This window comes from Palaemon carinicauda, chromosome 20, assembly GCF_036898095.1.
Source record: "Palaemon carinicauda isolate YSFRI2023 chromosome 20, ASM3689809v2, whole genome shotgun sequence".
In the NCBI taxonomy this organism is placed as follows: Eukaryota; Metazoa; Arthropoda; class Malacostraca; order Decapoda; family Palaemonidae; genus Palaemon; species Palaemon carinicauda.
In genome coordinates, this window is record NC_090744.1 from 91,792,809 (window position 1) to 91,804,512 (window position 11,704).

At 38.3% G+C, this 11,704-nt stretch overlaps 1 protein-coding gene across 1 annotated transcript in view; it reads left to right on the forward strand.

Moving 5' to 3' along the window:
* The first annotated feature begins 2,614 nt into the window (after nucleotides 1–2,614).
* Nucleotides 2,615–11,704, forward strand: part of LOC137659981 (uncharacterized) — a 10,373-nt gene continuing 1,283 nt past the window's right edge. Inside the window, exons 1-2 of the mRNA XM_068394720.1 lie at nucleotides 2,615–2,626; nucleotides 11,663–11,704. The exon at nucleotides 11,663–11,704 is cut by the window's right edge and continues 108 nt beyond it. Coding sequence (XP_068250821.1) covers nucleotides 2,615–2,626; nucleotides 11,663–11,704 — 54 coding nt within the window. The remainder of the gene's footprint in view (nucleotides 2,627–11,662) is intronic.

An 11,704-nucleotide genomic window follows, 5' to 3' on the forward strand; every position in this document is an offset into this window, starting at 1 on the left:
ACAACTCCATCTTACTCAGTCAGCAAGTCTATGGAACAAGTCATGGAGGAATTGATTCCATTCCCTTACTAATATGGCTTCCAAATTCCTAATGTTTTAAGATGGAGCAGCTGTCTATACCAATCTTCCCATTTCATCCCACACATGCTGTTTTGGTGCCATATCCAGCGGCAAAGACGGCCAGGGCAGTACAGCAATATTGTTCCGTCTGAGCAAATTCAAAGAAAAACAAGCCATGTGAAATCAAGCATTTTTCTGTTGAAAAATCTGGAGATGAAGCTGGGCCTGGAATAACGGTACAATGTATTGTTGGAGGACTTGGCCTGTAGGCTACGAGAGTCATATGCTCACGAAACACAATTAAACATGTACTGCGATGGTAGCTGTAGCCACCCCAGACCATGAGACTTCTTTCTCCCAGCAGTCAGCCTCCACAAAGCAGGAATTGGTGTAACGTTCATTATGTCGCCTCCAGACACGCAATCTGCCATAAGCGTGGGACATATTGAATCTACCCTTATCAGAAAATAACAATTGTTCGCACTGTTCCCCTTGCTAACGCTGGTGTTGTCGAGCCCACTGTAGACAATTTTGGTGGTACCATTGCTTCAGAATTGGTCCGATGTAAGGCGAGTAACATCTGATCCCTCCTACCTTCAGACAACGACAAACAGTGTCTGCAGACGTGTGATGCCAACGCCTTGAATGGTTGAAGCTGTATGTGTTGCTCGTTGCTGTCTGTTACGCAAATGAGTATCCCGGATGAGGTATTCTTGCGCTGACGTTGTTACCCTCGGGCATCCTGGAGATAGTTGGTCTTGAACATTACCAGGCTTTGCGGAGAGTCTTATGATTCGTGTTGTGGAGGATTTATTTTTGCTTTATTTTTATTTTTTTTGTTTTTGCCAAATCCTGTGAGAGAGAGAGAGGGAGAGAGAGAGAGAGAGAGAGAGAGAGAGAGAGAGAGAGAGAGAGAGAGAGAGAGAGAGAGAGAGATTGTGTTAGCGAGCGAAAGTAGTTAGGTGGTGAGAAAGACTGTTGGTTTAAATGAGATTGTTTGTTTACATTTTTTAGTTAGGTTACGACAGTGGTGAATGTTTCGGAGCGAATGCTTTTTTTGATTGACTGCGTCCTGAGTCAGTTGTGTGAACGCTGGAATTATTATTTTTCTTTACCAGCGAGGAAGTGGTTTTTTTTGATTTTCTGAGTAAGTACAGTTTTGTTTATCTTTGCTTATCGTGATTGTGAATGATAGGAACAATTTATTATTCATCTTTGATTATAGTGCAATAGTTCAGTTAGCTAGAAGTGTTCGTAAGTGTTTTTCTTTTTTATTTTGGCAGGCCGTGATTCCTCCTTTGGGAGAGAGTTCCTCGAGTGTTTACTTGATTGTTGACGACTTGGCCTGTAACAGAACTTGATACGATTGCTCAGATTTATTTTGTTGACGACCTGGACTACGATTATGATTATGATTTGATTGCTCTTAACGATTTTATTGATATTGATGCCATAATGACCCCGCCCGTATGAAGGAATTTCCGTCTGGACCACTGATGAATAAGATTGTGATGATGATGATAATGATGACTATGATTAATTAACCCCGATATAGGAAGTGAGTGTGGTAGTTGGACTCGGGGTATTACCGACTGCCAATAAGTTTTGGCAGTGGGCTGTGAAGGTCTCTGGGGCCTTGTATGGACAACGGTGTCCACATACTGTGATTTATTCTTTTAATTGCATTTTTTGTACTGTTTGTGAATGGTGTCGGTGTCGGGTTTGTGAGGGTTATTTTGAGTATTGGCGACGGTGTCCGTGGTCACACATATATTTACAGAATATTTTGTTTATGAAGATTTAGGTTTGGTGATTTGTTTGTCTGTCTTTAGTATTAAGGTTTCGTGAATGACATTATTTTGGTTTTTTGAATATTTTATGATTTATGTTAGTTCAAGAAATATAGTTTTAAGGATATGTTTGGTTTCAATTTCGTCCTTTTTGTCTAAGAGTCTGGTTGTAGATTACGTAAGGGGAAAGTTTGTTTTGTGGAGACCATTGTCAGTAAGTGTGATTCAGGGTGTGGGGGTTGTCCTTGCAACATCCCGCCACATTATTTTGGCGCCCGAACAGGGACAGTCGAGGTGGGATTGAACCAGACTCTTTCACAAAGGTTATATTTAGGATTTAGATTTAAGGTTAACGACAATGGAAGGTAAATTAAAGGCTTTGGAGGAGGAATTGCGGCTGAGTAAGGAGCGTGAGGAGAAATTGTTGGAAGAGAATAAGTGGTTAAGGTGTGAGAATGAGGAGATGCATAGGAAACTGAGGGAAATTCAGGGAACTGTAGAGAGAGTGGAAGAGGGTGTTGAGATGAGGATGCGAGAGAATGAAGAACGAATGGAGAAACGAATGGAAGATATGATGGGGCAAGTCATGGGGATGATGAAAACTATAATGGGGGAAGGTGCAGTCGGAGGAGTGTCCTCAGCTTCGGGTAATGGGTTGATAGTGGATGAGAAGGTTAAGGTTAGTGATAATCTGAAAGGAAGAGATAGTGATAGTAGTAATAGTGATGGTGATATTGAAGATAAGGGAATTAGGCATAGTAAGGATGAACAGAAAGGTGAGAGGAAAGATGAAAGGAAAGGTAAAAGTGATGTGAAGAAAGAGAAGAAAAAGTATCAGGCTGATAGCAAGGACGATCGTGAATGGGTGAAAGTGGTAAGTAAGAAAAGGGGTAAGAAGGGAATGGTTAAGGATAGGAATTTAAGTGTGGAAGTGGATTCATTGTATTCAAATGAGGAAGAAGGTAACAGGGGAGTAGACAGTGATGATAGCAGTGAGAATGAACGTGATGTGTGTAAAACTGTGTTTATGAGAGAGGTACCTCGGTGTGAAAGGTTCAATGAGCATAGCAGTAGGGATGTATATGATTTTTTCAAGGAGTATGAGAGGTATTGTCAGGATAAGTATGGTGATAGTAAAAGAGTTTGGGCTAGGGAGTTAGGAGAATATTTGACTGGGTATTTGTTGACGATGTATGGAGTGATAATGAGTGTAGGGGACGTTGATTATGAAAGTGTGAAAAAGAGAATAATTGAGCAGGTAAAACATATGAAAGGGAGTGTTAAGTATAAGCGTAAGAATGATTTTGATGAAGCACGGATGAATGCAGGAGAAGCGATATCAATGTACGTATGTAGGTTGGAAACTTTAGCTAAGAAGAAGTATGGGGATGAAGGTATAAATGAGAATAAGGAGTTAATGAAGAAGTTTTTGGCTACTGTACCCGAGAATGTGGCTGAGTTTGTTAATTTGAAACGGAAGGAGAAAATGAGGTGGACGAAAGAAAGATTGACATGAGATGATATTTTAGAGATAGTTGAGGATTACGAGTTGGATAGATGTATGAAAGAAAGTAAATCTGTGAGTGTAAGAACTGGAATGGAGGAAAGTGTGCCAGAATTTGTTAGTTTTAGAGATGCTGTTATGAGAGGACCGATGAGGGTAGCGGATAGTGTAGTAGATAGGAGTGTTAGGGTGAGTAATGTGGGAATACCTGTAAGGACAAATGAAGGGTTTAGGCAAGGGAATCAGGTTTGGAGGGATAGGAGTGCTAGTGCGCCGCAAGGTAGGTCAGGTAGTTGTATCCGTGAAGAGAAGTGTTATAGATGTGGGAAAGTTGGACATAAGAAGAATGAATGTAGATGGGCTCTAGGTGCTTGTTTTGGATGTGGTGAGGTAGGGCATAGAATTAGTGAGTGCAAGAAAGAGAAAGGGATAAAATGTTATCGGTGTGGTATGACTGGGCACATAGCGAGTGGATGTCAGAGTAATCGTACAAATGTGATTTGCGGTAATTGTGGTAAGGATGGTCATTATGCTAGAATGTGCAAGGAGCCACGGGGTAAGTGTACTGAATGTGGTGCAGATGGGCATGTAGCTAGGGTATGTAGGAAGAAGGGAGTAAATCAGCCAGGATGTTCGGGAAACTAGAGTGTAAGAGGGTTCAGCTGGGTGAGTCCTCGAGTGTGTGCGGAGTGAATGTGATGCATGTTCGTGAAGGTTTACTACATGAAGACGTGATGGGCGAAAGAGCTTATGACTGCATGAGTGCAAAAGTAAACTTTAATGGAATAGAGCTAGTTGGTCTGATTGATACTGGTTGTGGTGTCAATTTAATGTTTAGGAATGCATACGATAAGGTAAGGGATGTGTGTGAATTTAGGGGGTGTAAAGGTGAAGTGAAAGGTATCGGTAATTTAAGTATGTCTGTGCAAGGAAAGTTACGTGAAAATGTTATGATTGGGGGGCTGATGATGGAAGATAATGATTTTTATGTGGTTGAGGGAGTAAATGACAAATACGATGTGTTGTTAGGTTATAACTTCTTGAAAAAATGCGGTATGATTGTACATCCTAGTGTAAATATGAGAGAGATGAAAGTTAAGGGTAAATTTTGTGGGGAATTTTATTTGAATGAAGATGGTAGTGTATGTACGAAGGTATGGAAAGGTGTGCCGTTAATAGCAAAAGAAGGTGTTAAATTGTCAAAAGATGCGAGTGAGGTTGTCAGTGTAAAAGTTGCATGGCCGAATAGTCTGGGAATTGCCAATTGTGACAGTTGTGAATATGTAGTGGAAGGTTCGGAAGCAAGTAATTTGGTGAAAGCAAGTGTGCATGTGTATGATGGTATTTTGAATTTGCAGGAGCCGAAGGTGTATGTGAGCTTGTTGCCGACCGTAAGGAGGAAGAGAATACGGGGTATACGTGAGGGTGATTGCATGGGATGTATGTATACGTTGGTCAATGTAGAGGATGAAAGGTATGTTAAATTGAGACGTGTTATGACGGGTAAGATAAAGCCGGATGACGATTGGGACTATGAAAGTTTGAAAGAAAGAATTAATGTAGATGAGAATATAAGTGAGGGGGAAAGGGAACAATTGTATAGGATGTTATGGGATAGACGGAGAGTTTTGAGTCGCGGTGACGAGGATTGTGGGGGATCAAAGCTGCCTGAATTTAAGATAGTTCTTAGTAATGATACCCCCATATATCAGCGTCCCCGACATTTTTCTCCGCCTATTGCCAGAGAAATAGAAGAGCAGTGCCAGGAGTTAGAGCAAATGGGTGTAATAGAAAGGAGTGAGAGTGCCTGGAATAGCCCTATTGTACCTGTAAGAAAGCCGGATGGAAGTTTACGGATGTGTATTGATTATAGGAAGGTGAATGAAGTAACTGTTAAAGAACGTTTTCCGATGAATGTAGTGTCTGACTGTGTGTATAAGATGCATGGTATGAAAGTTTTTACAAAGTTAGATTTAGTTAGGGGCTATTACCAGATGCCTCTGTCAGAGGGGAGCAGGCCCATTACGGCATTTTCAAGTAGAAATTGTCATTATCAGTTTAAAAGATTTAGTTTTGGCCTTGCTAATGCGCCTGCTGCCTTCCAGAGGGCGATGAATGTAGTTTTGGCTGGGTTTGATAGACAGAAGGTGACTGTTTTTATTGATGATATTTTGATTGCTAGTGAGACAGTTGAGGAACACATGCAGTTGCTTGAAGCAGTATTAGACCGGTTGATAGAAGTTGGGGTGAAAGTTAAGCTTGAAAAGTGTACATGGTTGGCCGGGGAGGTGGAATTTCTTGGGCATGTGGTGAGTGAATCGGGTATAAGGAAGAGTGAAAAGTTTGTGAGTAAGGTGAGAGAGTTTCCACGTCCTCATACGGTGCGTGAGTTGAGAGGTTTTCTTGGGTTAATTGAATTTGGTCGGAAGTTTGTCAGAGATTGTTCGGGAATAGGGAAGCCTTTGAATGAGTGGACAGGTAAGAGAAATAGTGCGAGACTGAAATGGGATGAGCGTATGATTGAAGCATTTGAAAACTTGAAAGAAGAGGCTGCGAGAGACGTCACTTTGGCTTTTCCCGATTATAGTGAACATGCGAGTATGCTAGAGTTATATACGGATGCTAGTGGGATTAGTATGGGTGGTTGCTTGGTTCAAATGCAAAGAATAAACGGAGATGAACAGTTGAGAGTGATAGCGTATGTAAGCAAAGCATTTAATAAGGCTGAGCGAAAGTATTCCACGATTGAAAGGGAGTTGGCTGCGATAAGGTTTTGCGTGAAAGCGTTGAAGGTATTTTTGTATGGTGTGAAATTTATTGTGCGTACTGACCATCAGCCCCTAGTGTACATGATTAGGAAAGAGTCTGTGAATGCTAGAGTTGCGAGGACAATAGAGGATTTAAATGAATTTGACTTTAAGCTAGAATATGTACCTGGGAGTAAGAACGTGATAGCAGATGCGATGTCAAGAATGCATGGTAAGATAGAAGAGAGTAGCGAGAATGATAGTAATTTTGAAAGGTTGCCGGAAGATTTAATGGTGGTACAAAGTTTTGAAGGGGATGACATGGTGTATAAATGTATTTTGTGTGGGTTAAATAAGGTTAAATTGAAGGGTTTGAATAGGGATATACCTGCTAGTATAGATGAGCTTAGAATGAGTGTTAGGAATGAAGTATCGAAAGAAATGGCATATAAGGAGGAGGATAGTATGCTTGAGGGTGAATTGTTATCAAAAGTATTGTTGGTAGTAAGTATGTTATATGGTGTCACTGTTTATTTGTATTTTGGGTGGAATCATCCGATGCAGTACCGAGCAAATAAAGAGAATGAAAGAGAGTATATATTGAGGTTACAATGTAATGAAAGATGTTGTGAGTTGTTGAGTAAGAAGGAGGATTGTCCGAGTGATTTGAATCAGAGTGGTATGAGCATAGAAGATAGCGAAGATGACCATGGGTGTGATAAGGATGACCCTATTGATAGGAGAGTAAACATTTGTATGCATGGTGTAAAAGGAAGAATGATGACGTATGTGGGTATAAATGAGAATGAATACTGTAGTTTAATTGATACTGGTGCGCAAGTGTCATTAGTGAATATGTCTGTTATCAAGGAAATAGAGCGGTACAATTGGGAAGTGAAAAGGCAATGTACGAGTGTGAGAATTCATGGGATAGGTAAAGGAAGTTTGCTAGTTTGGGAAGAAGTGCGTTTGAAAGTAAAACTGGGAAGTATGGAGGTGGAACATAATTTTATTGTAATGGGAGAGAATGAGATGCCTAGTTGTTTTTTGATAGGAATTGACTTTTTAAGATTGCATGATTTATCAGTTGATATTGGTAGTGGTTTGCTTCTGAAGAATGGATGTGAAGTAGTTGTGATAGAAGATAATAGTGTATTTATGGCGAATTTTGTTGGCATGGTTGATATTACGAGGAGTGAGGATGATCTACTGACTAAAGAGGAGGTGGAAGAAATGCAAGATGAATGTGAGGAAATTAAAAGGTTACGTGAATGTATGTTGAATAGTATTGAGGTAGAAGAATGGCCGTCTGATTTAGAGGTGTATAAGAAAGTTAGTAAGAGACTTATTGTGTGTAAGAATACTGTTTATTTTCTACATAAAGGAATGGATGAAGATATATATGTTCCTGTGTTTCCAATGCATGCAGCAGTAAGTATGTGTATGTTAGTGCATGACAGATATGGGCATATGGGTAAGAATAAATTATGGGAATGCATGCGTGAGAGATTGTTTACACCTGGGTTGAGTCAGATATGTAAGGATGTAGCGACTACGTGTGAAGATTGTCAGAAAGGGAAGTATCAGAGAGTGCATGCTAATCCGCCTGTTTTGAGATTACGTATGAAAGAACCATTTGAGATGTTTGTGATTGACTGTGTTTCGTTGCCTGTGACTGCGAGAAGACATGTGGGAATGATTGTTATGGTTGATCACATGAGTAAATTTACCTATGCTATACCCATCAAGGATAAACGGAGCGAGACTGTTGCAAGAATGGTTGGTCAAGTGATGTTGCCGATGTGTGTGTGTAAGCCTGTGAGAATGTTAAGTGATAATGGCCCTGAGTTTGTTGGATGGGAGTTTGAGCAGATGTTAAGAGAATGGGGTATTGAACATGTGTATTCGACTCCTTATATGCCAAGTGCGAATGGGTTGGCTGAAAGGACTGTAAGAACATTAACTGAAATTTTGCGAATGATGAGTACAGGTGGTAATGATTGGGATTTGTATGTTGGTAGAGCGTTGTGGGCTTACAATGCAACAGTGCATAAGAGTACGGGTATGTCTCCATGTAAGTTTGTGTTGAATTTTGAAAAGATAATAAGACCGAGGTTGGGTGTGTCGGAGGATGATAGAGATGTGTGGAGGAAAGCAAATAAGAGGTTTGAAAGCTTTAAAGTTGGTGAGAGAGTGATGAAAGAAGTAATTGAAAAGGGTAGAATGAATGTAAATAAGGTGCGTGATAAATTTGAAGGTCCCTATGAGGTGTTAGAAGTTGGTTCGAGTGGATTAAGTTACGTTGTGGGTAAGTTGTGTGTGGGTGGTATTGTGGAAAAAATTAGGGCCCACCACAACCAGTTGCGTAAATGGAAAGAGGTACCTGAGTATATCCAAGAGAATGGGATGAGTAAATGGTTGAAAAGAAACAAGGGTGAACCTAGTATATGAGGACTTAGGTTTGGAAGGTAAACAGTTGGTGTTAGTAGAATATAAGAAAAGGAAGAATACAAGAGCTTTAAGTAAAGATGAAAGAAGGGGAAATTTTATAAGTAAAAGTGAGAATAGAAATAAGTATGACAAGGGTGTAAATGTGCAAGTGTGTATGGAAGATAAATGTGTTAATACAGATGAATCATGGCTGAGTATGAATGATACCTATAGTGTGTGTGGCTTTTCCTTAGGTGATGTAAAAGAAATGATGACGAATGCGAGAGTGAGAGATAGGAGAATGATTAGTAGTATGAATGAATCTTTTACTAAAGTTGAGAATGTTTTTGATGAAATGGATGAACTGTTTACAGAAATGAGTATAATTATAGGGCCAGATGAGAACGAGGTAGATATGATTGTGCATGATATATTAGATGATAGGGATTTAGATGGGAATAGTGTTAATGTAGGGAATAATTGTGATAAGGAAGAAGTGAATGAGAGAGTATATGGAGGCCCAGTTACTCGGAGTAGAGGTCCCGTTCCCGACTGCGACTGGGTTATGAAAAAAATAATGTAAGTGTTGTGTGAGAAGGATTTGGCAAAGTAAGGGGGGAGGAATGTGGAGGATTTATTTTTGCTTTATTTTTATTTTTTTTGTTTTTGCCAAATCCTGTGAGAGAGAGAGAGAGAGAGAGAGAGAGAGAGAGAGAGAGAGAGAGAGAGAGAGAGAGAGAGAGAGAGAGAGAGAGATTGTGTTAGCGAGCGAAAGTAGTTAGGTGGTGAGAAAGACTGTTGGTTTAAATGAGATTGTTTGTTTACATTTTTTAGTTAGGTTACGACAGTGGTGAATGTTTCGGAGCGAATGCTTTTTTTGATTGACTGCGTCCTGAGTCAGTTGTGTGAACGCTGGAATTATTATTTTTCTTTACCAGCGAGGAAGTGGTTTTTTTTTATTTTCTGAGTAAGTACAGTTTTGTTTATCTTTGCTTATCGTGATTGTGAATGATAGGAACAATTTATTATTTAGCTTTGATTATAGTGCGATAGTTCAGTTAGCTAGAAGTGTTCGTAAGTGTTTTTCTTTTTTATTTTGGCAGGCCGTGATTCCTCCTTTGGGAGAGAGTTCCTCGAGTGTTTACTTGATTGTTGACGACTTGGCCTGTAACAGAACTTGATACGATTGCTCAGATTTATTTTGTTGACGACCTGGACTACGATTATGATTATGATTTGATTGCTCTTAACGATTTTATTGATATTGATGCCATAATGACCCCGCCCGTATGAAGGAATTTCCGTCTGGACCACTGATGAATAAGATTGTGATGATGATGATAATGATGACTATGATTAATTAACCCCGATATAGGAAGTGAGTGTGGTAGTTGGACTCGGGGTATTACCGACTGCCAATAAGTTTTGGCAGTGGGCTGTGAAGGTCTCTGGGGCCTTGTATGGACAACGGTGTCCACATACTGTGATTTATTCTTTTAATTGCATTTTTTGTACTGTTTGTGAATGGTGTCGGTGTCGGGTTTGTGAGGGTTATTTTGAGTATTGGCGACGGTGTCCGTGGTCACACATATATTTACAGAATATTTTGTTTATGAAGATTTAGGTTTGGTGATTTGTTTGTCTGTCTTTAGTATTAAGGTTTCGTGAATGACATTATTTTGGTTTTTTGAATATTTTATGATTTATGTTAGTTCAAGAAATATAGTTTTAAGGATATGTTTGGTTTCAATTTCGTCCTTTTTGTCTAAGAGTCTGGTTGTAGATTACGTAAGGGGAAAGTTTGTTTTGTGGAGACCATTGTCAGTAAGTGTGATTCAGGGTGTGGGGGTTGTCCTTGCAACATCCCGCCACAGTGTCACATGACATCTAAAGCTCCTGTCCACTGCACTTGCTCTAGATCCGGTCTGCAATATTCCGTTGCAGATCCCTCGTTGCTGTTATGTTAGATATGTCATGTTTTTTCAGTGTTCCAACAGTCAATGTTATAATGTGTGGTGATTTTTTTTTAATGGCCAGCCTTTTAAAGGATCAAACTGGAGGGAAATGTACGCACAAAATTAACATAAAAATTATAGATTTTGGCCATCAAGGTCAAGAACAACCTGAAGCAACGACAAAACCATCTTACAATGGATGGTTTAGTAATGATGTACTTGGTTTTTTTTTCGCCGTTCATTACACGTACACACACACACACACACACATTTTGAATATATAAATACATATATATATATATATATATATATATATATATATATATATATATATATATATATATATATATATATACGGTATATATATGTATATATGAATATATATATATATATATATATATATATATATATATATATATATATATATGTATGTATGTATACACACACATATGTATATACGCACATATATATATATATATATATATATATATATATATATATATATATATATATATATATATATATGTGTGTGTATATGTATATACATATATATACATGTGTATATATATATGTATATATATATATATATGCATACAATACATATATATATATATATATATATATATATATATTTATATATATATATATATATATATATATATATATATATATATATATATATATATATATATGTGTGTGTGTGTGTGTGTGTGTCTGTATGTGTGTATGTTATTTAATTTAATCTCTTTGCCTTGATGGATCTATAAGAACTTATTGCACTTTTTAACATCCAAGTGCCTCAAATATTATAATAAGATATTTGGTAGTATGACTGAATGTCTTTTATTATTCCCCTCCGTATAAAAGGCTTGTGGTCGATAACAGGTAATACATACACTTTTGTCGAAATATGCCATTTGTACTAGGTAAACGTTTACTTAGTATCAAATTCTTTATCTCATTAGATAACAACATAGAAACCAAAGAGATGAAAGAAATCGTGATAACTTTCATTTTCAATGGATTTTCTTATCTAAGAAATAACACAGTGAAATTCATTACGCGTTGTTATTAAAGATATCATTAGAATTACATTAAATTTTCAAATATGAAAAAGGAGTTCATGAATGGAAAATCTACAATTTCTTTGTCTTTTTTAATCAATTGTCATTTAAGAGGAACAATTACCAGAGGCGTCGCCGAGTGAGTCCTCCTTCC